At 37.5% G+C, this 26,491-nt stretch overlaps 1 protein-coding gene across 1 annotated transcript in view; it reads left to right on the forward strand.

The window, feature by feature from the left end:
- The window catches only part of sardh (sarcosine dehydrogenase), a 43,163-nt gene extending 17,336 nt beyond the window's left edge, over positions 1-25,827 (forward strand). The window contains exons 10-22 of the mRNA XM_028463088.1: positions 549-635; positions 5,966-6,056; positions 6,155-6,296; positions 10,537-10,620; positions 10,824-10,937; positions 11,080-11,218; positions 12,925-13,038; positions 16,183-16,330; positions 20,768-20,861; positions 23,373-23,535; positions 23,671-23,839; positions 24,079-24,214; positions 25,033-25,827. Coding sequence (XP_028318889.1) covers positions 549-635; positions 5,966-6,056; positions 6,155-6,296; positions 10,537-10,620; positions 10,824-10,937; positions 11,080-11,218; positions 12,925-13,038; positions 16,183-16,330; positions 20,768-20,861; positions 23,373-23,535; positions 23,671-23,839; positions 24,079-24,214; positions 25,033-25,161 — 1,610 coding nt within the window. The 3' untranslated portion in view covers positions 25,162-25,827. The remainder of the gene's footprint in view (positions 1-548; positions 636-5,965; positions 6,057-6,154; positions 6,297-10,536; positions 10,621-10,823; positions 10,938-11,079; positions 11,219-12,924; positions 13,039-16,182; positions 16,331-20,767; positions 20,862-23,372; positions 23,536-23,670; positions 23,840-24,078; positions 24,215-25,032) is intronic.
- Positions 25,828-26,491: the final 664 nt, after the last annotated feature.

A 26,491-nucleotide genomic window follows, 5' to 3' on the forward strand; every position in this document is an offset into this window, starting at 1 on the left:
TCTATGGTTCGTGGTAATATATTTTCCTATTTCTTAGTTTAATTTTACAGGTTACACGATTAGTTAAAAGTTGTTTGTCAGGGGCTAGTAAAATAGGAACATCTATGAAATGTAATGAAAATGAAACATTTGCATAAATTAGGAGAACTAACAACAATTTTAAGTTACTGCTAGCCTTCCTTATTATCTTACACTCTTATTAAAATGAAATTTTAATGTTTAAGAAGTGCTTTTCTAACTGGTATCCTTTCAGACTATACAGTACCTATGTAATAGCTCACAGTTTGAGAAAGGCTGGTGACACTTGCTCCAGTCTAACCCATACTTTACTCTCATGATGTCATTGAGTGGACATATTTTCCACAACGCAGCTGTACCACTTGAACAGACATTCCTGCAATTATCTGACAATGCTACTGGAAACTGTCAAAATAAAGCTTCAGCCAATACTCGCTTTGAATTGACTTATTTTTATCTAATTTTGTTTACCATTCTGTTGATTTTTATTTTTTGTTATTGTTCAATTTTTTTCCCTTTCTCTGTTTCAGAGTCCTTCACAGCAGATCATAAACCACTGATGGGTGAAGCTCCAGAGGTCAGAGGTTATTTCCTGGGTTGTGGCTTCAACAGTGCTGGTATGTGAGGCAGAGAAGGGATAATTAATGTGAAATATGGTTTCAAATAAGGTAGACGAATAAAGGAAAAAAACATTAAGGTTATTCAAAATGTGGCGACAAAAACCAGGTTCATTAATATCTCTAAAAAACAATTGATAAACATCTTGAAGGAGTGCATATGTTCACTCACTTTAAAGCATGAGTTGTGTGTAAAGTGATGGATGTCAAGGGCAAAAACACACAGGGCGGAGTGACCGGGAATGGCTGCCATAGACATTGACCCATTCTTTACCAATCTGTGTGGGCGCTCAAGGAACAAATGAATAATGGAGTGGTTTTCATTTTCCGAACACATACACACACGACCAAAGTCACTCCATTACTTCACTCAAACATGATCTTACCTTTGACATTAGAGCAGGAGCAATGTAAGTATCTCAGCAGTCTAAAAAGCAGCGAGGAGAAGGGAGCGGGGGCGTAAAGGGTAAAGTAATCACCAGAACCATTAATAGACAGTTGAGAGAAAGGTTGTTGGGTTTGTTTTTTCTTGCTTAAGAGCAGAAGTCTGCAAGGTCGAGCTGTGGAGTTGTTGTGACAAAAGCTTGGGAGGTCCTGATGTGTGGGCATGTGTATTCTCACCTCTGCTCTGCCTTATCTTGCTAAGTGTATCCATTTCTGTCTGATCACACATATCGAGTGAGGCCTTTGTTAACCAGTGCCCAGTTAAGGAAGTCTCAGAATGTCCAGGATTTAAACAGCAGGATTCACTTTCTATTGTTTCTGTGCTGCTTTTATGTAGGAAATCATTCATGGAGAAAGTCATTCTTAACTGCTTGTGCAAATCTAATAACTTTGGTTTCATCCTTTATGATTTAGTTCTAATTCACTATTGAAAAAGACATAATTCAGGAGGAACGTAAAACCGTAGCCTGTAAAATGGTTTTCACCGTGTTCCACTAAAGAAAGAAAAAAAATCAATAAATGTGGAGATTTGTGTGGAAAATTATACATTTGTTTAAATGATGTGATCTAATTTCTATGGTAATGATTTTTTATTTTTTTATTTGAATTTATTTAATTCACTGCTATGAATGAATTGTAATGTGTTAAAGAAGGGACAGTTATTCAACGTAAAATTGTAGAAATATTCTCCTTTTTGGCTTGTAACAGTATTTCTATTTGAAGCAATTGGGTGTAAACACAATTTATTTATGATTAAAGTTGTGAAGCACAAAACAACAACCACAGAAAACTGAAAACTTGGCTCTGGATTTTAATATTATGCTGGATATTCTCTAATTAAACTGTTTGAAGTTTAGCTTTTAAAAAAAATTAGCAACCAATGAGGGTAGCTAAGAGGATAGTATTGGTTTAACTGTTCTATGAACAAATACGTTTCAGGATTTATTCGCATGCATTTCCACCAGGGGATGATTTACCAATGGGTTTTATTACCTCCACCAAAGAGGGTAATGCTTTCATCAGCATTTATTTATTTATTTATCTGTTAGCAGGATTACGTCTAAAGTTTAACAAATTTGACTAAATTTGAACCAAAGATAGACCTTACGCCACAGAAGATTCCATTAAATTTGAGGGTATTCTAATCATTATATTATTTCTGAATCAAATCTCTTTCTGATCATTGGCATGCTTTGTTTGTAATTGACCAATCTTTGAGAAACCAACCCGACATAAAGGAGTCAGATTTCCTAATTACCCCACCTACCCCAACGAGTTTCATCTGGATCGGTTTCAGATTGCGCATTTCATCTGGAGTTTTCCAAAAAATGGGGTTGTCCAAATATTTTGATCTACTGTATTGTTATTAATGGGCACGGAAATTTCTTCCAAGCCTTTAAAATGTGAATGATCATAATACCATGATCAGGATCACTGATCCAGATAACTGCCAATATCTGGCAAAAAGGATATTTGGTGCTTGGCAATGGTTTGTGATCTCTGAGTATACTGTAATTGTTTTTCAGTTATTTTTTTATCCCCCGCCACAAAGTGGAAGAGGGATATACTGTAGGTTTGAGAACCGTCCATCCGTCTGAGTTAAAGGGAACAGCTTTTCTCAGAAACAGTTTGAGATATGATTACCAAATTCTGTGTGTGGCTTCAGGGTATCAATACCTTGATGGAGTTCGAAAATGAGAAGCGCGCAATTATTTTCTCTTGAGTTATTATTGCCCTTTTTCCGTTTTTTTTACTCTGTTTGAGGCATCTTCAAAGGGGACAGCTTTTCTCAAAAATCATTTATGATACGATAACCAAATTTGGTAAGGCAAGGCAAATTTATTTATATAGCGCATTTCATACTCAAGGCAACTCAATGTGCTTTACATGATAAAACATTCAATTGTTTAAAATCAATAAGAACATTTAAAATCATCAGTAAAATCAGTAAAATCAGTAAAATCAATTAAAATCATCAGTAAAATCATCATTACATCAACAACATGACAAAAAATCTCTCAATCATACGCAGTAGAGAAAAAAAGTGCCTTTAACTTTGATTTTAAAATGTTCACATTGGATGCTGACTTCAGCTCCGCTGGCAGTTTGTTCCACTTCTTTGCAGCATAACAACTAAAAGCAGCATCACCATGTTTACTGTGAACTCTGGGCTCCACTATCTGATCTGTGTCCATAGATCTGAGAGACCTGCTCTCAGATCTGTGTGGCTTCAGGGTATCACTACTCAACTTTATTTATGTAGCGCAAATTACATCATCTCATTGATTCATTAAGTCATCTCAGTGCGCTTAGCAAAATATAAAGTCCATAGTAAGAAAAAGAACCCAACAAGACCCACATGAACAAGCATTTAGCGACAGTGGGAAGAAACAACTCCCTCCAGCGGAACCAGGTTCAGAGGTGGCAGCCATCCGCTTCAACTGGTTGGGTTAGTGAACAGAAGGGCAAACAGAATAGGATAGAAGGATAGTCCATCCAAGTGTTCCAGACTAGTTGAGCTGCGAACCAGTGACCAGCATTGTTTCAGATTATAATAAAATAACAATTATTTTTTTATCCTCAGAAAGTAAATTACAATTACATTCTCAATTACTAAAGTTCAATTACAATTAATCACAATTCCTGAGCCTAAAATAAATAACCTAATAAAAGTTAACTTGTGTTAGCTGTCTGTTAGCATTTCTTATGATAAATCAGCTGTAAAATACACTAAAAACCAAAATCAATCATCTGATTTCTTTCCTATGTATTGGTTACCTTGTTTCATAAATGAAAATATAGGTTTTAATATTTTTAATATTAATATTCTGAGCCTTTTTTGTGTCAGTATACCCCTTGATTTAAATTTTTTAAAAAGGTAAACTGTGGAAAAACTTGATATGAAACATATTTTAATAATTAACTACATATGTGTAGAACTGTACATAGAACTGTAACATGGTTCCCCAGTTTTTTTTTTACATAATTACACCATAATTTCAATTAATTATCAATTACGTGATTACAATTGTAATTGACTCCAACCCTGATACACTGACTGTGCCGTGCCGCGTACTTTTTCATGTTGCATTTTTCAACTTTCTGTTCTTCTCTCCTTGTATAACACTCTCCTCCTCTGTTTCCGTATCCCACTGTCAGTCAGCCTTCTGCCACACTCGTGGTGTCGCTGACGGCTCATTTGGCTTCATACCGAGAAGGATTAGCAGACAAACTCACACAGTGTCAACAATTTTACCAAACATAGACATACTAAGGCCATTAATGTCTTGAAACACACTTGTTTGCTGCAGATGAAGTGGGCCTCAAAGCTATATAAGAGCCCTTTGATCACTGAAAGGTGTATTTGTTGCTATGCAACCTTTGGTTCATTATTCTAGTGTCAGCCACCATGCTTAATGCTGATCTGTATTTATATAATGTCCTCTTTATTCCAGCTCTTTAATGGCTTTTAAGCACTGCTCCTTTACCGATCCTCGGAACGAGCATCTTTTTATGCAGATTTGAGGCTTCTCGGCACTTAGTGAGGATAAGAAAATGGCCTCTTTAAGAAAATACACAAGGCTAGCTAGCATAGGTATACAGTAAGCCAAATGGCAACGCCACACAACAATGTCTTCTCTGTTCTAGAGCTTTGAAAGAAGAAAGAGTGAAACAAGCAGAGAGGTTTAAAAAAACATCTCATGTCTTGTTGATAACATTTAAGAGACTTGCTCGGCTTGACGTTGTATAGCTACTGTAGGTCTTTATACTTCGCACATCGTTGGAACAATAAAATGGAAATTGATAGTTTTACAGGCAGTATCTTGCAGCACAAGATGTGAAAGTCTGTGCAGTTACAGTTTGTACAGGGGTTTGTGTGACGTGATGAGAGGAAGCAAAACCATCCACACTGACATGCTAGCACTCACTCACGCATCAGCGCTGATATCCTTAGTGACGCGTGTCAACGGCACATCACCTCCGTAGTCATCTACATGTTGTTACTTCTCAATGACCCTCTTTCTCTTACTTTTGAATGCAAGTACCCCCTTATGTTCGACTACAACTTTTTGGTCAGAATTCTGTAAAAAAACAACTATAAAGCATAATTATGGAATTAATGAATTATTCTCTGTGTTTTTGGTGTCGTTTGGTTGTTTCTTGTGTCTTTTTGTATGTTTCTTTTTTATTTTTGTGTATTGTGTAGTGATCTTGTGTATTTTTCTCTCATTCAGTGTGTGTTTTTGGTGTCATTTTGCATGTTTTGTTGTTGTTTGTCTTTTCTGTTTATTGTTTTTCTCTTATTTTGTGCGTTTTTGTTGTCGTTCAGTGAGTTGCTGATAATCTTAAGTGTGATTATCATTTTTAACTGAAAATTTGCATTATAAAACCCCATATTTTTAATGTTTTTGTTTACTAATTTTCAGTAACAGAACTAATCTGACTCCAGGCTCAGTCGATTGTGTCGATCACCCAGCAGCTCCTGTTTGTAAGGGTCAAACAATAAAGCAAATGTCAAAGAAATCCTTTGTAGCTTACAATTAGGTACATTCCTCCTTTATGTCCCCAAAATCAAGAGATCTTTAGACTGTCACTTTTTACTCCCGACTGATTTTTAGTTTTTCTAAGCAGGTGTTTGGATGAGCACAGTGTTTTTCCTGAATTTGTTTTGACCCAAAAAGCGATGTTTAAGCTTCAGTTCAGTACGACTCTCACATTGAGTGAAGGGATTAAAAACATTAACAAACAACAATGTGTGCTGCAGCGTAAGCTTAAACTCTCAACAGTAATATTAATATTTATTAGAATTTTTTATATACAATATGTTGTTTCTCAAAACAGATTGTCAAATATAAAGTAACTTTTTTTATTTTTTTCTTCCAAAGGAATGATGCTGGGAGGTGGCTGTGGTCGGGAGCTGGCTCACTGGATCATACACGGACGCCCTGAAAAGGACATGTATGGTTATGACATCAGGTATACACTCCGTGTAGTGGCACTTATTAACTGTGGAATGAATGATGGGCATTTCTAAAGAGCATTAATCACACGAGTCCTACTTTTTCACATCTCAGGCGATTTCACAACTCGCTGACAGGCAACCAGTGCTGGATCAGAGAGAGGAGTCACGAGTCGTATGCTAAGAACTACTCAGTGGTTTTCCCTTTTGATGAACCGCTGGCAAGTCGAAACATGAGGAAGGACCCGTTCCATCAGGTAATGGGGTCTGACCATTGGCGCGTGTTTAATAAGAGCGGGAAACAAATTCACACTGATGCTGAAACCCACCTCTGAGAACTTTGTTTTTGTTGTTATCGAACAACAGCGCGTCATTTTTGGCGTTAACAGTACATATTAGAACAAATTGAAGTGCAGCTGCTGACACATGTCACACACACACGACCTAAAAAATGAGCACAGAGGACAGTTTTTCAGGCAAAGAAGGAAAACAACATGTATGAAGTGGACGAGGATAAATATTTAGTGCTGTTACCAATGAAGTTGAGAAAAGCACAGAACGGGTCATGTGTGGGTGTTTCAGTTTAATTGGTAGTTATTTGAACTGGCTACTGTGCCATCCGGACACTCAGTGCATCACATGTTCAGAATCGTTTGTTTTGGCTATGAATACTTTTTCTGTTGACATTTCTGTCAGAAACAGGTCAAGAGGTAACATTTTTACAAAGGGCCATGTTACAAACATTCATGTCAACATTTTGAATAATGACCAATGCAAGCTTTTGTAATTTATATGTAATTTTGTATTTTTTTGGAGTAATTTTCTGTATTGTCATCTGGTGTGTTTTTGTCTTTATTTTTTTGGTTTTGGAGACAAGTCATTTGTGCATTTTTGGTATAATTTTCTATTTTTTTTTTTGTATGTTTGTGAGTTTTTAAAATACTTTACTGTATTTTTTGGAGTGATTTATTGTGTTTCTGGGGTCATTTTTTGTGTTTTTTGACAAATTCAGTAATTGTATTTTTTTCCAAGTTTGTATGTTTTATGTCTTTTTGAAGTCATTTCACGTATTTTTGTTGTCATTTGGTGCGTTTTTATGATCATTTTTGTGTTTTGTATTTCGAGTCAGTTTTAGGAGTGAATTTGTGTATTTTTTCTGCTGTATTATGTATTTTTTGTCTTGTGAGTTTTTGGAGATTTTTGTGTTAGGTCACCAGTTGCCTATGTCCACTCTATTTTAAGTTTTTGTAAGTATGCTGGAGCTGTTTAACCTTCCTGTTTCTTTAAACGTCCATCAGTTGATTTGGATTTGGTGTGCGTGAATGATTTGTTAGAAACTCGGAAGAAAAGCACAAGTCATGTCAGTTCCTGACTCTTCGTGCAGTTTGTTTCCATCTCTGTCCTCCTTTCAAGCTCCACTTCCTCCTCTTTGTCTCCATCTGCCTCCTCTGGTCAAATCCAGATGTAAATGGCTGTTTGAGGCTGCAGCACAGAGGAGTCAGTAGTGTAACTTATCCCCTGCAGCTACAGTTATTAATGCCATCTTTGCCGACGTGACCATAAATGATACCCTTGGTTTCAGTGGCCAGCTCTCAGATTCTTTAAGCTCCTTTGCTCTCCTCAGCCTGCAAAGGACCCTTAATGGGCCTTGCCACCATATTTTATCCATTAATGATCCACTTAGGCACGCGTTTCTGAAGCGGCCCTAATTTACCTTTAACTATTGCCATTTTTACTGCAGCCCTCACACGTGTAGGCAGTTCTTCACCACAGATTACTGTCACAAAAATTCCATTAGCGTTGCCGTCACTGTATTTTGTTCCATTCATTGAGTGCTTTCTCCAAGCTTGTTTTATTTATCGTCCTCGACACCTTTCATGTATTATTAAGCAGGTTTTCCTGAAGCGGCTTTTTAAGATTGACTTTTTCCAAGATTTGCACAGAATGAGCACAAAGAAGGGTGATTTGGACTGATTTCCCATGTTTCCTATGTTAGCAAAACAATTTTAATCTTATTATGATTATAAGTCGTTCACATTTCATAAAAAAAGGGCCAAATATAGTTGGCTTGGAAGTTGCAGTTTGCATTGCAACCAATGAACGAAAAATAGGATGCAGAATTAGTTTGATGTTTACGCTGAAACAATGTGACGTGCATTTTGGAGGGACACGAGGGGTTTCAACAGACTCATGCAAATCCAGAGACGTTGTTTGTGAGGACAAGCAGAACATCTCCGGCACTGCCTGCTCACACGTTTTCTCCACCTCGGTTGCACAGATGGTAAATATAGCTTAGTGTGGGAAGATTTGGCAAGAGTCGACGAGCTGCCTGCTACGAGGAGAGCATAACGCAGCGTACCTTCCAACTGTGGGCGACTGTCAGTTTTAACAAGAAGGCTGGGTGCCCTTAAAATATCTCATCTTAACGCTGTTTGGAAATGAGAAGTAGTGCTTTTTGTTTTTGGAGCAGTTTGTGTTGAAGAGATTTTGCTTCCTCTTAAATGTGAAGATGCAAAAACCATTTTTAATATTAAGGCTATTTCAGACTTTCCCTTTATAGAAATGTCATGTTTTTACTTGCTAATAGTCAATCAAACAGCTCTGCGTGAAGTTTAATGTGTTTGCTTCCTAAAGACATGAACTTCCAATTGAACCACATGCAGGATGTGACGGATATTGGAGCCAGCTTTTTCCGACGTCAATCAAAACATGTTTTAAGACTGTGAAACCTTAATCTTAGTAAGTTTTCAGCTTGTGTTAAATCTAACTTTAGTCTATAAACTTTGTCTAAATGCAAACAAGTGTTTGATGAGATGCAGTCATGCGTTTGATGTTTATTTTAATCAAATATAAATCAAAATGAACAGTTTTAAAATTGAAATAAAAAGCATGATGCAAGCATTTGAACGTCAAACTCAATCCGATTTATTTATTTATTTTCAGTTTTATACTTTTACTAGTAAAACATCCCCGTTACTATTTACTTAGTGTGATACACGTTAATAAAACAGCACAGGCGTCATTCTTTTATTAGTCAGTTATTGCTTTTCCAGGAGCTGCTGCCTAACACGGTTGATTTAAGGCACACAATAAAAAGTTTGATCTAAAACAAACAACACCTTAGAAATTAGATAAATGTAGACTGAAGGTAGAAATATTTCTAATGAGTTGACAACTTATAAACATATTAGTGACAGATCTTGTTTCATAGTCAGATTTTTCGAGGTATATAATTTGAAAAGTTAAAAGCTGCTTCTCGTGATGAGTTTTTATCTGATAAAATCATTGCGCCTCAAAGATCAACTAATCAAACACCCTTTAATCCAAAAAAAAAAAAGGGAAAATGTCTAAATTTGTGCTTCAATGTTTATTTTCATCTCCACTGTAAACACTCCATTGGTTGACATTTTCCGCATTGCATTGTGGGATGTTGAGTCTTGTAAATAGATGCATTGCGGTGTTTTTACTTCATTTTTACAGATTTTTTTTGTGTTTCTTTGCCAGACAAAGAGGACAGTGATTCTCTAGATCAGGGTTTTTTTTAATTTCAACCAACCAAATGTAGTTTTTTTGCAAAGATAGCTGTTGAAAACACACATATATAATCTTTATTAAAACATAAATCTATATTATTTGCTATGCAACATGCTTTTCACAGCATGCCTGTCGAAAGAAAAGTTTCTTTCAAAATAAAAGACAAGTCCAACATGACAGACATTAAGTATTTTTTTTTTTTGGCCAGCTTTCCGAGCAAATTATTTTTGATTTATTGATCTATGAGGCCTATACTATTGATTTATCTGATGAAATAAATGTCATCTTCAGCAGCTTTAAGAATGTCCTGAGTGCTAAGTATTCTAACAAGTTTGGATGAACTACGGTCGGGCCTCCGGGAACGTCTGCGCACCGAATAGCACGTACCACTTTCCAGAGAATGCAGTCAAATGACTCGGTTTCACCGAGTAAAACAAATCAACTTGTGCAACGTAACATTGTTTTCTACGTTAAATTGCCTTTGAAACGATATATCACGCGACTATTTTCCAATACATTTAGAAATGACTAGAAATGACCCCTCCCCTTTCAAAAAGGTCTCTGAGAGGCTCTTGAAATCCGCTCATAGAATATCCATGTCAAATTACAGCCCAATTCAACGAGCATTAACGGAGGAGTAGTCATTTGAAAAATGCCTGGCGCCCCCGTGGCACATACGGAGTAATGGGCCCCATTCATATATTGGTTTGTGTCAATGATTTGGTACCACCAGTTGTCGTAATATTTGACTCACAAATAAATGAGAATAAAAGGGCCCCTAATGGAATTGTGCGAGGCATAATCATCATCTATGTTGAATTACCTTTGAAACGATATATCACATGAATATGTTCCCATAAATTTGGAAATTACCGTAAATAAGGGGTGGGTCCCCGTGCACCTGGGTCAATTGCAATACTTGAATGAAATGAAATTAATGTTTGTGTTTGTGGATTGTTTAAGGTTCTGATGGAGCAGGGCTGCGTCTTCCAGGAGCGACATGGGTGGGAACGACCAGGGTGGTTTAACAAAGATGGACCTGCTCCTGTGAGACACACACACACACACACACACAATAAAGATCTGTTTACCTCCACTTATCGACAAAAGGCATTAAAAAAGAAAATAAAAGGCTGCATAGAATTATAATTTATGTCTGGGGACGACAAGAGCCACTCTCCAGTTGAAAACCAATAGTGGATTGTCTTCTAACTGTGTGTGTGTGTGCGTGTGTGTGTGTGTTTGTAAAGGTTAAAGACTATGATTACTACGGAGCGTATGATATCAAGAAGAATGTAAACTACAAATACAACGAGCTTCTAGGGAAAGAGTACACGTTTGGCTTCCCTCCACATCATGACGTGGTAAGATACCAAAGCAAACATGTATCTGTGAGTAGAGTTTGCTCACTTAACCTTCAACTAACATATTGTAGAGTACAGTCATCTTAGATGGTCCATCACAAAGTTTGTGCTCATTCGACAGAGTTTGTGTTTCTCATCACAGATTAAAAGCGAGTGCCTCTCATGTCGTCACGGGGTGGCGGTTTTCGACATGTCCTACTTTGGAAAGTTCTATCTCACAGGACCAGATGCCAAGCAGGCAGCTGATTGGCTGTTCACAGCTGATGTCAACAAGAAGCCAGGTCAGTCAGACACACAGAGACAAATGGATCGACACAGACAGATGGGAGAGAAGACTGACAGGAGGAAGAGGGCAGACACACACACACACACACACACACACACACACACACACAAAGAGGGAGGGAGGGAGGGACTCGGCTCATGAGAAAAATGTCTGAGATGTTTTTACCAAAAAACATTTTGCCAATGAATTAATCCGTGAGGGGAAATTCAGTTTCAATTACATCCTGACCAAGAAACATGAAAAGACAATCACATATAACATGGGGGGACAGGAACGGGAGAACTGTGGAGCAGCCAGCAGCAAGGCGGCGCTCCGTTTCTTAGATGGGAAATATGGACCAATGGGTAAGAAGAAGAGGTAAAAAAAAAAAAAAAAGTCAAAACCAAACTAGGCCCTTGTAGAGAGGGGCGGAGTTTGGGATCATGAAAAAACTTCTCAGCAAACATTGCGACAAAAACCAACAAACACAACAGTCAAATTAATACAACAGCCCGTTAGCACCAGGGGGATGGGTCTTTAGGATGGGTAGTTCGCAGGTCAGCCACAGGCCATCCCACTGCCATCTGCAGGGAAGGAGGAGGGGTCGGGGCCAGAGGAGACAGTGGAAAAAAACAAGTTGTGTGAGAGTAATCCAGGGGTTCTCAAACGTTTTGGATCCAGAGTTCTTTACAGTCAGGACACTTTTTTTCAATCCTTTTCTCAATTTCACACAATGTACTGCCATTTGTAGCCCTAAATGCCATAGGAATTATATTATTTGAACATTTCAACTTGAATTTTAGCATAATACAACAATAAATAATAGTTAAAAAAAAAAAATATATATATATATATATATATACAGTATATATATATATATCACAGAACACCGAACTACTGCTCAAGGACCCTAGTTTGAGAACTGCTGATTTAAATGAATGAACACTATGCTGTCTAATGTCACTATACTATATGTCTGTGGACAACTGGTATATTATTTTAATACATTTTTACTGTTGTTTGATTTAAAGTTGTGGTAAAATTTAGATTTTGTTTCATCAAGCTGGAAACCAGTCTTTCATGGGTACTGACTTTCAGTGGATCTAGATTCAGGACCCATCCACACCTCCTGATTGTAGGCTATGACCCTGATCAAAGACATTTTTCTAAATGAAAAATAACGTTGTACTTGATAAAACAAAATATTTAAAAGGCTATACTGTTACGATAAAACCTAGTGCAAATGTTAATTTCTTTTTTATTACCGGGGGGATGCATGGATTTTCATCTCTATTTAAATGTGCATTTTTCCCAAATCAGTGGTTCTCAACTGACTCCAAGAATACACAGGGCTCATATATTTCATTTCAAAGCCGGCCTTAATAAAGGGTTTTGACCTTTTAAATTAAGTACTTAACTCGTAGGCTATTTTTTTTTTTAAATATTTATGCATTCAATTGTCATATATAATGAATTCAATAATTGGTTTGAGGATCATATTGAATAGACTGTTTCTTTAGAGACTGTATCCCTGCAGGCTCTGATAATGATCGCTCCATGAACGTGTGAACTTGGGTCAAACAGTCTTTAACGAATAAAAAAGCCAATGGAACAATCACTCAAACAGACGACTCACCTCAGGTGTTGGTCGACTGTGGGAATATCTCATAGCTTCTTCTTTTTCTCACAGTTATTATGTGTTTGTGTTTGGGTGTGATCCAGGCTCCACCGTGTATACCTGCATGCTGAATAAAAGAGGAGGGGCTGAGGCTGACTTGACAGTGAGCAGACTGGAGCCTGGCGCTCCATTCATGCCCTTAGCACCCGAGTCTAATGGTGAGAAACGTGTGTGTGTTGCTGTGTGTGTGTGTGTGTTGCTGTGTGTGTGTGTGTGTGTTGCTGTGTGTGTGTGTGTTGCCGTGTGTGTGTGTGTGCATTTTCATGCAGTAATTCAGGTTTTTCCATGTTTTCCTCAGTAAAGAAAGTGATAGTTTAAGAAAACTCACTGCAAGGGCATTATTATTATTTTATCAACATTCCCATAGCAAAACAATTCACCTCCCACAAAGCTCAGTACAAGCAAAATGTATTGACTGTGTTGATGATGGTGCTGATGTCAGACGGTCTTGACTTTGTTCATAGAATCTTCACTAATTGTTTCCCTGTACTTTATTATTATTGTTCCGTACAATGGCAGACAACTTATTTTTCACACCCTGTTTTGTCCTGGAATTTTTTTTCAAGTTTAACGATTATAGACTAATTGGTTTTTGATTAGTAAATGTTTATACCGACTCTGAAGGTGCGTTTACGCCGAGCGCGACTGAAGCGGCAGCAGTCACCTAAATCTCCCTTGATGAGTCGCTTGAACATAGTGGCGCTTTTTGGTCACTCCAGTGAGGTGACGACCAGGGAACAGTGTGCGTCTGTGTAGCCAGTGACGGGAGAGAGAGATGATCGGTTCTTCTCCAGCCGTACGTTTACAGCGCTTATCATAGACGGCGCCGCTTTTACGATTTAAATGATCAACTTATCGAGTTACTAAAGGATGAGTTCACCATGAATGGAGGCTTATTCAAGGGGTTGAGCGTAAGGCTAAACGATTAATTGCATTTGAGATATATCATAAAATGCGATTTTCTAATCGCAAAGGCTGCGATTTTTAATTTTTTTTGTTTTTCGGCACTTTGATGTCAAAGGTTGAGCGTTTGATTTACTGAAAAAACGTCCAATTGGTTAAAGCAGATATTAGTGTTTCTTTCTTTTCCTGCATTTTAGTATGTGTGATGTTACTGACTGGATATTAGTAAGCTTTATTTTTTTTCCTTTATATCTGTTTATTTTATTTATTCATAGACTGTCCTGTTAAGTTCAGAGAGTGTTTAAGAAGTGCATTCCACATGTTTACATGTTTCATGACACGTGAAGTTAGTTAGATATGTTGAAGAGGTAAAGCCACAGATTTATTTCTGTGCTTTAAAATGTACATTATATATTTATATTTATTTAAAGTTTATATAAATCCGATATTGTTTATTATGAAACAGATTAATTTATTGCTTGTGTTCATTGAAAAATATATGACAAGAGGCCCTTGAAAAAATAATTGCATATTAAATCGCAATTTCAATATTGTGGAAAAAAATCGCAATTAGATTATTTTCGAAAATCCTTCAACCCTAATTAAGCGCTTTAATTTTGCCCCGGTAAATTGAGGAAGTGTACAGCCCTCCCGCTGCAGCCGTCTCACTCTAGCGGGAGGGAGGGGCTGCTGCCTCGTCTTTATAGACAGTGACGACCGGGGGGAGTTGTCGCTTGAAAAGTAAACATTTTTCAACTTTGAGCGACAAGGTCGCGCAGGACCTAGTTGCCGGAATTGCGCAAGTCGGGTCGCTTGAAGGGAGGTCGCTTGAGACATTGATTTTTTTTATGTAATCTAGTCGCTTCAGTCGCATTCGGTGTGAACGCACCTTAAGATATAGTGATCCCAAGGGGTCCAGCTTATGCATCCATGTAATTCATTTAGTCTTGTCTGGTTTTCCTTTGATCGTCTTGTCTTGTCCACGTCATTCCTTTTGTCTTGTTTTGGCTACCTTTGTATTTTCTTGTCACCCTAGCAACAGATGACCGCTGAACCCTTATTGGGTGAAAACTTTATAATTTTGAAAAGCTCTGTGATGGAATGAACACACTCTATGAAAAGGATTTATTACTCTTATTACTTATTCCTTAAATGAAACATGCCTGTTTGTCTGAAAGTGTTTGGCACATGATGTATTGATGATATCAGCAGATTAATAAATGATATTAGTCTTTAGCAGAAGCCACAGATGTTGTTGCACAGAAGGAACAGCTGAACTTGGTTAATACAGGTAACATTATTAGATTAAGATCTCTGGGGTGATTAATAATTGATTTACTCAGTGATTTTATAAACACATTCATTTACATTTGGTCTGAAAATCAGTTACCAGTTATCCTGAGACACCAGTTTTTTTTCTAAAAATTCCCACTAGAAAAAGCAAAATTTTCTAAATTATTATGACAGCGTTTAATCGGCTGACACAAAAATGATTGGCCTCTTTTATTTTGTCTCATATTAAGGAGTCTATTTTATTTTCTTATTTTTTTTATGCTGTTAACCTGTAAAACTTTGAGATTTGTTTAATGTAAAGTGCATTAGGATTAAAATGTATAATCATTATAATGTAATGATAATTGTGATTATATTTAATTACTATTATTGTCAAAATGCCCATATAAATATCAGAATTTTATGTCAAAAACTGGTTTCTTTATTATAAACAGCATTTTTAATTTTGCTCTAATATAATATATTGGAGTCATTGCAAAAATGGCAGCAGTTTTTCACTTATGAAGCTAATAAATCATTGTTAAAAACAAATCAACATCTCCATGCTGTCTGCAGTTCATTATGATTTTTTGACAGCTGTTAGAAATGTGCTTTAACACGCTAACAGCTGCTGTTTTGTTTTTTTTAAATATTTCCTGGCCTGACCATTTCGGCACAGCAGCTATAATTAAATATTACGTTATATTTATTGCTTCCTCCCTGTGGCGTTGGCACACATAGGTTTCCCTCCGTTATTGTTTTAGTGTTTTTTTTGGAGCATGTTGTGTGTGGGTTGGTCTATACAAATGTATGAAAGTATGCTTGGGTTTAGTGTGATCGCACCAGTTTGCCAGAGTGAGCTTGTGTCTGTATGAGTGAGTGCAGATGCTTGTGTTGTTTTCGTTGTGAGTTTAAGCATGTTCCAGTGTGTCTGCTGCTGAATGAAAGGTGCTAGTTTGATTTGTCTTTGATTAGTTTTTGTAACATTAGCTGAGTTGATTGTTTCCTACCTTGAATCAAACACGGCTCTCTCTTACATCATAATAACTTACTGTATCTAATTTAATCTTGATCTATGTCCTTTCAAAGCTGTCGTGCCTAAACCCATCTATCAACTCTTACTTCAGGTGATGCATACTACTTAGCCATCGGAGGTGGTGTCGCCGAACACAACTGGAACCACATTAAAAGTGTTCTCCACGACCAAGGCTTCCAGTGCCAGCTGACGGATCAGTCTGAGGAGATGGGAATGATCAGCATCCAGGGACCCAAGAGGTGTTTATCACTTCCACATGGTGTATACTATGAAATGTGCTTCATTTGCTGTTGTAGGGTTAAATGGTATTTTTTATGACCTGGTCAAATATTTAGGTGTATGTAGTTTAAAGCCTTAAAATGTCTAAAATTTTCCTAAAATCTCATAAAAGGTCTTAAATATGATTTTGAAAGATCCTAAAAATCTATCTCGTCATACATTCATCATCTATTTAATACCGGCGGTCTGCTCGGTTGCTCCCATCTTTACCTGAGGACCCCTGCAGCCCTTTAGCTGCCCCCGATGTTGCCTGTGTGCATCCTCTGCTTACGTAACCGTAATCACCGTCCACGTATTTAAGCTCCGAGGAGTGCGGACAGTCTGGACTTCGCTGTGCGCAAGGCTCAAACATACCGTGGCCCTGAAGGGCTCGGCGGCGAAGGTACCGCACTCAACTTGGTGCTTACCGGGGATGTGGACATGGTTACCTCGCTGAGCCCACTCCGCTCTGCGGCGGGGACGGAGCACCCTCACCCCCAGCACGGACAGTCCTCAGTGAGCTCCAACACGGGGACCGGACTACGACATTTGGCGAAAAGGGTCGGTAGCGATGTCGATCACCCGACCCGACCCATCTAGAAAAACTAAAAATAAATAAAGATAATAGTGATACATTTGTTTGGTTACTTTGATGAAAGGATACTGACACATAGTATACCTTGTTTAAAAATATAAAATAGCCACAATGTGAGGAAAAGGAAAAAAAATGCATAAAAAATTGTGACAATCATTAATATCGTAATAATCGTTGATGAATCGAATCGTAGCATCTGGAATCGTGAGGTCTCTTAGATGGCACACCCCTAAAAGTAAGGCAGTAACAATGATTTAAAAAAAACAGCTTTAGCTTTACTTGACTTTTTTGCCACTATTTATGTGAAATGGGTCTTGAATTGTATTCATTATAGTCTTGATAAAAAGTCTTAAATTTGACTTGTTGAAACCTGCAGAGACCCTGTTTACTGGGGAATTGGCTTCAGTGCATTCTAAGGAGCTTGTCTTCCTTTCTACATTTTTGTCTTTGTTATTCCCTCAGATTGACCACCTTTATGTTTTTATACCCAATCTCCTTTTTTTTTTTTTTTTTTTTTTTTTTTTACTGTCAGTACCGCTCCATATCTTCAGATCACCTCCTCTGCCTCTCCCCCACCCCCCACTGTGTTTGTTCTTCTTGTTTACTCGCAGCAGGTTAAGTCCACACTGTTCTCACTGTGGATTCTGTCGATTTTTTTTTCTCCTTGAAGGTTTTTCCCGTTTTCAAAGCTTATATCGATCGTATCCACGTGTTACATGCTGTTTTCATTCTTTCCCGATCTCATTTTCTGTTTTCCTGGCCTGTCCTTCACTCATTGCGTTACATCAGACGGGAAAACAAACCAGCGCCAATCGTAATCATGTGTTTGATCGCAGTTACACGGAAGCACAAGGATCTCATTGATTTTGGTTGCGCGTCCAGAGCTCATTCAGCTTCTATTCATGCTCGTGTGGATCCAATAGAAAGATCTGGCATCTGTGTTGCCTCTCTGCTCACTGCTTTAATGATTCTTGGCTACTGCTCGTTGTTTATCCGTGTATGAGAAATTGCACTGAATCCTTCCTGCGAGGTCTGGGTTTTGCTTTCTTATGTAGAAATTTGATCCCTTTAAACCAAGAATACAGTGTGTATAGAAATGCATTGATTTTTCCCTCTTTCTGACGTTTCATTTAAATTCCGTGGAGATACTTTAAACTTGCAGAGAAAGGAACAGGTGCTTTTATGTTTTGCTGTATGTACAATCGATGAACTTGTGCAATGTTCTTTAAAATAGTTCCTGTTCTGTGTGCTATTCCCTCATTTCATAACACGTCGTCCTCTGCACCTGTTGTCTTCAGTTCCGTGAGCACAGCTTCACATTTGAGACATCCTGTTGCACACGTGTGTCCATCCCTATGTGGAGTAATGAATTCCTGTCATAAGCCATTGATTGATGTTGAATGAAAAATAGGACTCCCGCAGTGATGCACAATCCTCACACAGACATTTTGAACTGTGGCTCTCTGCCACAATGCTATAAAAATATCCTCCACAATTGGCCTCACGCATCGTATTCTCTACCTGCCCACTCACCCACAGATGCAGCGATGCAGGCTAAACTTAGTCCTTTTTTTGTGCTGACTCAACATTGTATAACTTTGCTCTTTGTGTGTGTGTGAATGTGTGTTTGTGGGAGATAAAAAAGAAAAGGAAATGAAAAACAAATGGCCTTTCATATACTGTATATTACTTATAGACATGTCTCGGAATACACTATACTGTGCAAATGTTTCAGGTATGAACGAGCTGTTAGGCAAGAGAGTAAAATTATTTATATTTTCCTGATCAAAAAGCAAAACACAGTGTTTAAAAAAAAAACTGTATATTATTAGTTGTCAACACTGAAAAACACTGAACAATAAATAAAAGTTCCTCATAGTTACTGTAACTCGGAGAACTTTTCAAAAAAAATCCTCTGATTCTATTCTATTAACGTATTTTTCTAAACCATGCTTTGTCACTTCTCTAAACCATTGCATCTCAAAATACCCTCTTTCTCTTTTTTCTGAATCCAATTACATACCCCCTTTGTCCGACTACATTTTGCTCAGAATACTATGAGAAAACTACAACAGAGCACAATTATGGAATTAATGAGCGATTATACACATTATAAAGAATCTAACTTTGTAAATGAGTGGGAAAAAAATGTATTTAGTTCCTCCTGAATATATTAGAATATACCAGACCCAAAGTGCAACCAACAAAAGCAAGCAGACTAAGAAACCATTTATTTATTCATCAGGCTGTCTATCAATCGATCTCCTCTATTCTGCACCTACTCATACACTAACATACACATCCTAATGATCCATACTCTCTTCACAATTCACAGAAAATGACAGCTTTTTTGCCTGTGTGACTTTTTAAGGCAGTGGTTATCCGTACGGTTGTCGTATCAATATACTATTTGTACACAGCGCCCCTCATTGGCCAGTTTAGGTCACGTGACTAAGACTAAACCTAACCCTAGCCCTAAAAATTATTGCCATATAGAGTTATAACCTAACCCTAAGGCGCTACTTACGTGTACTTCGGTAAACGTATCAGTAGCACCGGGGGTTGTCCATACGTCAACCGTACGAATAGACACTTTCTTAATTTTTAAATGCATCCAAAAAAGGAAAAACGAATAACTGACAGCACAAATTCAGTTCTCAAGTCAAGGCACGGCGGCCAAATTAATAATTACTATATTATCCTACCTTATTGCAGAAATATGTGAATGATACTAAGAAGCTGTAACTTTCAAAGAAGCACTCAATCATCTGTGATTAACTGGATGATTGTCTGTGATTGGCGGGGGATGTGGTTGTTGACTGATAAGATTTGTTACGGCCAAGTTATTATGTGGTACAACGTGGATATGACAAGCCTTCGTGTTGACTGCAACAAAAGCAACACACAGCGACACACGGAGGTCTACATGATCCAGGAAGTTTTACATTTACGGACATTGGTGGTCAGCATAACACAATCTTTCATGAGGCCCAATATCTCATAAGATAAGATAGACTTTTATGCATCCCACTGTGGGGGAAGTTTGGTATATAAAATAAAAGTACTCTGATTGAGAAAGCCGCCTGTTACAGCAGCCCTTTGCTCATAGTATGGAAGTAATCCTCTTATATCTTATACTTTATGTTAGGGCTGGAAATTATATCGAGATTTAGGTTATATTGAGATTTTTATTTTGGTGATAGAGAAAATGACAAAATTTCCTATTATTTATAGCTATTTTGTATTAAAATATTCATTTCAGGAGTCACTGCTTTTTGCTACTTTTCAGAACAACATAAAAGCACAGTTAAATGATCGCTGAATGCATCCTAATACAGACCTTCCCCTAAACAAGCCACACTACAGAACTCACTCACACATGCTGTCCCCTAGAGGTGAAAAAGCCAAAAGTAGTAGATATTGTGCAGCTGTTGTTAATAAATGTGCCTGTGTGACATCGGAACATTTGACCTAAATTGTCTTTCTGGTCAGACTTCAGTTGAAATAAAAATATCTAGATTTATATCGTAAATCGTCATTTTGAGAAAAATATCGGGATATGAGTTTTGATCCATATCTCCCAGCCCATGTGTTGGTCGGAACATGCTGTTTTAACCTGCCACAAAGTGAGCCATTATCTGAATTCCAGTTTTTTTTAGTTCAGTATGATTTAAATTAGCGATAAGCACCACATAGCAGCTATTGTAGCACGGCTCAATAGGTAAAATCAATGGTCTTTTGGCTGCTGTTGTTTGTCTTATGAAGTCCATGCATACCTCCACAATTTTTGGTCATTTGTGTGTCTTCTTTTTTTTTGTTCTAGCCGAGAAGTTTTGCAGGAGGTTTTGGATGCAGACCTAAGCAATGAAGCTTTCCCCTTCTCAACGCACAAAATTGTCAACGCTGCAGGACATCAGGTAGAGCACTTATTTTTATAGGATGTACGTTTTTGTCGGCTTTAGAATAAACTTGTCAGTGGCCGAATAAAAGGTGCATTTGATTATATCATTGGGCTTTAGAAAAGAAGCAGAGCAAATGGAAGCTGTCAAATTCTTCTTTTGGTTTATTTATTTATTTTTGGATCATTTGTGTCCATACAGCTTCATCTTAGTGCTGTAATAATATAATAATCCACTGTTGATCAACTGCTATAAAACAACCATAAATGATGTGCATATAAAGCACAAAACAGCTGCTCCAAAATTAAAACTGTAATTTTTCAGCCTTAGCACAATAATGTAAAGTAAGCTGTGCATATTCCAGGTGCACATTCTGCTGTTGAAAATGCTTATAAAAATAAATGTGGAAAAACTAATTCACATCATTTTTCTCAGCTACACAATGCTAAACATATCAGGTTAATGAGCTGCTGTTAGCAGTGACTCAGCAGCAGCGACAGGCTTCATATTTACAACAACATACCGTGCTATAGTTTAGCTGACCTGCTCCTGGATAACAGTCACAGTCCGTTAAAATCCAGCTGCAGCGTTAGCTTAGCTTCACTGATGCATCTTTTGGAGACAAAAATAATGCGCGTATTTCCACTCTGAGAAGCTTGTCCTGCTCTCGCCATGATTGGCGCACGTGATGTAAACAGAAACACCTCTGACAATGCTTCTTCTTCTACTGTTTTACCGTGTTTGGCACGGCATCCCGCAAAAATATGTAGCCCCACTGTGAACAGGAAGTACGCTGCTGCTAGCAAAGTAACGGACAAACGCACCATATTGTAACGGTAATGGCGTTATTTCTTTAGAAATATATTGCGTTACAGTGCTAGTTACTGTCAAAAGTGACTGCATATAAGCCTAGACGGATTATTTTGGTTTCACTCAAAACAATTTTAGAAATGCATATTTAACATTGTTATTGTAGTTTATATTTTAATAAAGTAGTTTATCATGGAAATGTATTTTCGTGTAACACATTTTTACTGCATGTGTCTTGACTCTCAGCCAGTTTAAGAAACACTGCTTTAAACAGGAAAGTTTTTAACACTTTCTCCAGTTCTGCATCATTTCAATAGTCGATACAGTTTTAATGTTGTGTGTCTACATGTTGATGGTGTGACCAACCTTTGAAAAATATGCTCTAATGTAAATATTGACAAAAAGCATGTGTATCAGTTGAAAAAATGGGCCATACTATTAAGCTTATTTCTAATTGTTAGTAGACTAAAGGGACTACTTTATCCTATATATTGTTGTTGTGTACTCAAATGCTCACAATATAAGATGTGTGTCCCTCGCTTTTGTGTGCTGACCTCACTGGTGTCTCTGTCCACTCATTAGTAAAGCTCATGTTGTACCAACACATGCAGCGACACATATGTCCACACATGCTCGCTCTGCCTTCTTCCTGCTCGTATAAATTATGCAACGCTCCGCTGATCCCAGTCGGCATCTTCTTCGCAGCTCTGTGAGAGTGTTGGGGTGCGTCGGCTGCGTTGGGTTCCAGCAGGTTAGCGGCCTTGTGTGGATGACATTTTAATGGGCACACACAGCCAGGGCACGGGTTCTTCTGCCCTCCACTATCCTTAGAAAGTCCTGCACTTAATTCCACTCTCTCTATGGATGTGATTGTGCTGATACACAGATGAAGCCACTGAAACGCCTGTTTTAATGCACGTTTAGACTGCTTTGTTTATATATTGTGTGCTCCATTTATGTCTTGCTTTGTAGAAGAATGAACCAACAAACTCTGGCAAATGCATTTGTTGGTTTATGCTGTCGACTGTAAACAAACAGTGCATGAAGTTATGTTGCCTTGTCTCTTTTATTCTTTCTTCATAGTATAAATTAAATGAGGGATAGGCAACTTTTATCTAAACGGGGGCCACAAAACCGTGATTATCTGCTATGAGGGCCACATTATCAACATTAATGTGAACTTTTAGAATATATTAATGACTAATCTGAGCATGAATACACATAAGAACAGATGGTTTTTGTGTTTTTGGAGTAATTTTTGTTAATTTGTTTTATTTGTTATTTTTCCCCCTTTTTTTGTTTTTTGAGTATTTTTTTATTGTCCTTTTGTAAGAAACAATTCTCGAATTTTGTGTGATTTTGTTGTAATTTTTGTTGCCCTTTTCTAATTCTTTTTGTTTTGGTTTTCTTTTTCTTTATTTTAAAGTCATATTTGTATATTTTGGTTTTTCTTGTATTTATTTTTCTGTGATTATTTGTGTTTTCCGGTGTTATTTTGTGCATTTATTTTGGGGGGCTGCACAGAGTTAAACCGAGAGTTGCCCACGTCTGACCTAAATGTCCCCACCAAAGTTGGGAATGTGTGCTTCTTATTATAAAGTTCCTTTAATTAAAATTCTTTGATTAAGCCATTTCAACAAATGTAATCCTCAAAGATGAAATGTGTGAGCAGGTGTGTGACATTGCGTCACGTCTTCCTCTGCTGCCGCTCCTTTCCAGGTCCGAGCGATGCGTCTGTCATTTGTGGGAGAGCTCGGCTGGGAGCTGCACATTCCCAAAGACTCTTGCCTTCCCGTTTACAGCGCCGTCATGGCCGCTGGTGCAAAGCACGGCATCATCAACTCAGGATACAGAGCCATTGATTCACTCAGCATAGAGAAAGGTGACGTCCGCTCAAAATCAGAAACAACTGACTGTAACAGATTACAGCAAATAATACAATATATATATATATATATATTATATTTTACAAGTAAAGATGTTTCAGAATTCTTCATCATCTCGTGATCCACTATAGGGTACAGGCATTGGCACGCTGACCTACGGCCTGATGACACGCCCCTGGAGGCGGGGCTAGGCTTCACCTGTAAACTGAAGAGTTCGATCCCTTTCCAGGGCCGGGATAGGTTGGAAAAACAGAAGGAGGAGGGGCTAAGGAGGCGCATTGTCTGCTTCACAATTGATGAGTCAGTATTGCTACACTCATTCGTCTTTAGGCATCGTAAAGTTTTTAATCCATTCCAAACAGTTAAAAACTAGCTTCCATAATTACATTTTTTTTTAATTGAAGTATTTTTATCATAATGTAGCATATATTTTTCTGTGTCTTGTAGTAGCCTGGATAATGTGATCTTCCTGGTAATTGTGTTTCCTGGTTTGTCACACATAGGCTATGATCATACTTTTCTGTCTTTTTCTTTATCAGGAAAGTGCCAATGTTTGGTCTGGAGGCCGTTTTCCGTAACGGGGTCCCCGTGGGTCATCTACGGCGCTCTGAATATGGCTATTTTATCGACAAAACTATCGGTTATGGATACATCCGCAACCCTGATGGAGGAGTGGTAAAGATGCTAAAAAACATGTTGATGTAACACTTATTTTGCTCGTTTATGGAAATAGGATTATTAAAGTTGGGCCATTGAAGAGTTTTGCAGACATGAGTAAATTAGGTTGATTTAACTTTAAAGTGTGTATGTATGAGTGAGAGTAATCAGTAGAATAGACTATATTCAGGCAGGGAAAAGAGTTGGTGTTTCAATGGTTTTCAATGGATTTGTGGCCGGATTAGTTTCCTCTAATGTAGAGATTTAACGTAAAGTGCAATCTAAGCATTAATACAGGAGTCATTTATGTTTTTGGTGTTGTTTTGTATATTTTACTCTCTTTTTAAAAGTTTTTGGTGTTGTTTTGTGTGTTTTTAATTGTCATTTTGTGTGTTTTTGTTGTCCTATATAATTTTTTTTTGTTTTAATTTAATTTGTTTTCTTTGTCATTTTGTTTATTTTTGAATCATTTTTGTGTGTTTTTGTTCTCATGTATTTTGTATATTTTTTTCATTCATTCTGTATGTTTTATCTGTCATTTTTGTTTGGTCTTGGTCTCATTTTGTGTATTTTTTTTGTCATTAAATTTGGGAACCCATACAGGGCCACCAGTAGCCCATGTGTGCTTTAGCGTTTCATGTCTTCACAATATGTGTGATACTGTGAAATGATCTGTTTTACAGCATATTTTTTAGCTGTGTCATTTAGCATCGTAGTACAAAGTAATCTGCAGTCAGCTTTTTTGGTTTTACTGTGTCATCTCACTTTATATTTCCAAACTTGTAGCTTTAGTTTTTCTGTATTTTCACTCAGCATTTTTCTCCTTTTGTTTTCAGGTCAGCGCTGATTTTATAAAGCGTGGTGAGTTCACCCTGGAAAGGATGGGTGAGACGTACAAGGCCAAGGCCCACCTCAAAACCCCGTTTGACCCCGAGAATAAACGTGTGAAGGGCATCTATGCCTGAGGAGGACTGCACTTGCAAAAAACTGGGAACTTATGTCTTTTCTTCACATTTGGAAAGAGCTTAAGTGTGTTAATGAGAGTAGTGCAGGAGTTCCATGTAACTTTAATCTGACAGTACACGTTTTATTATCAAAATGCTAAAACTCGAATGCTTCGAACAAAGTTTGAAGACTTAATCCTTGAGCAGCAAAAAGCATTTATAGAAGAGATAAATCAGCAAAGATAGCATTTCATAGCCTCCCTCAATATCAGTATAAATCTTATTAAACTCCAAAGATGTCTGTTAAAGTCTAGTATTTGAAATTGATCTCCTCAGTCATGTTGAGGCGTTTGTTTTCTACTCATGCAGTTATCTTTTGTTTTAACTGCTAAAATCGTCCGATTAAGCTATACTTGCAGACGCATTACATTACACCAAAGGGCCACTAGGAGCGCTGTTTACCCAGAGAAGACAAAAGATCCAAATTATGAAGTAAATCAAAGAGCAGTGAGATCAACTAACTACTTTTTACAAGAATTTCTAGTTGATGGTCGACTACGCACACATCTTCAACTTTTATCAAAGTGAATGGTGAACTCAGCTCTAATTTTAAAGCAAAAAAAACGTTTGATGTTTAAAAAAACTGAAGTCTTAAAGTATTTTTAATAAAGTCTAAAATGAGAATTATGTTATGCATTAGGAATGTTTTTTTTTATTATAATTACGAGTTATTATGAGTTTTCTTTATACAGAGCCCTTGAATGGACACTTTTTTCACGTGTTCATGGAAAGGTGAAATGAAATGCACTTTACTCACCAAAACAGAATATTTTTTTTTTTTTTTTACCTAGATTACATATACCGGTATATATATATATATCATCTTTGTATTTTAGTTCTAACCGTTCTTGTCCTAAACTTGGATTAATCTTCTCAACGTTTCTACGGAAAGATTCAAATCCGCCCAAAACTGAAGGTCTCGTGGGGTGAGGTGATGTTGCGGGAGATACCGGGAACCAACCAGACCAAAAATGATGTCGGTTGAATCACTTTCCTCCATCTCTGGCAAAGAAACACAAGAAAACAAGATAAGAATGAATTAAGAACACTTTTATGCATCTGTTTATTCTGTGAAACTTTTTTTGCCATCCCGTACTTGCCTCACCGGACACTCTTTTCTCGATGGCACCGGGGAGAATATGTAAGGATAATGTTCTTCGACTTCTCAAGTGCTCTTAACACCATCCAGCCTACAATCCTGAGGAACAAGCTTGAGAAACTGAATGTGGAGCCAGCTTGCATCACATGGGTCACCAACTACCTGACAAGGAGGCCACAGTATGTCAGGCTG

Source organism: Gouania willdenowi, chromosome 12 (assembly GCF_900634775.1).
Source record: "Gouania willdenowi chromosome 12, fGouWil2.1, whole genome shotgun sequence".
In the NCBI taxonomy this organism is placed as follows: domain Eukaryota; kingdom Metazoa; phylum Chordata; class Actinopteri; order Blenniiformes; family Gobiesocidae; genus Gouania; species Gouania willdenowi.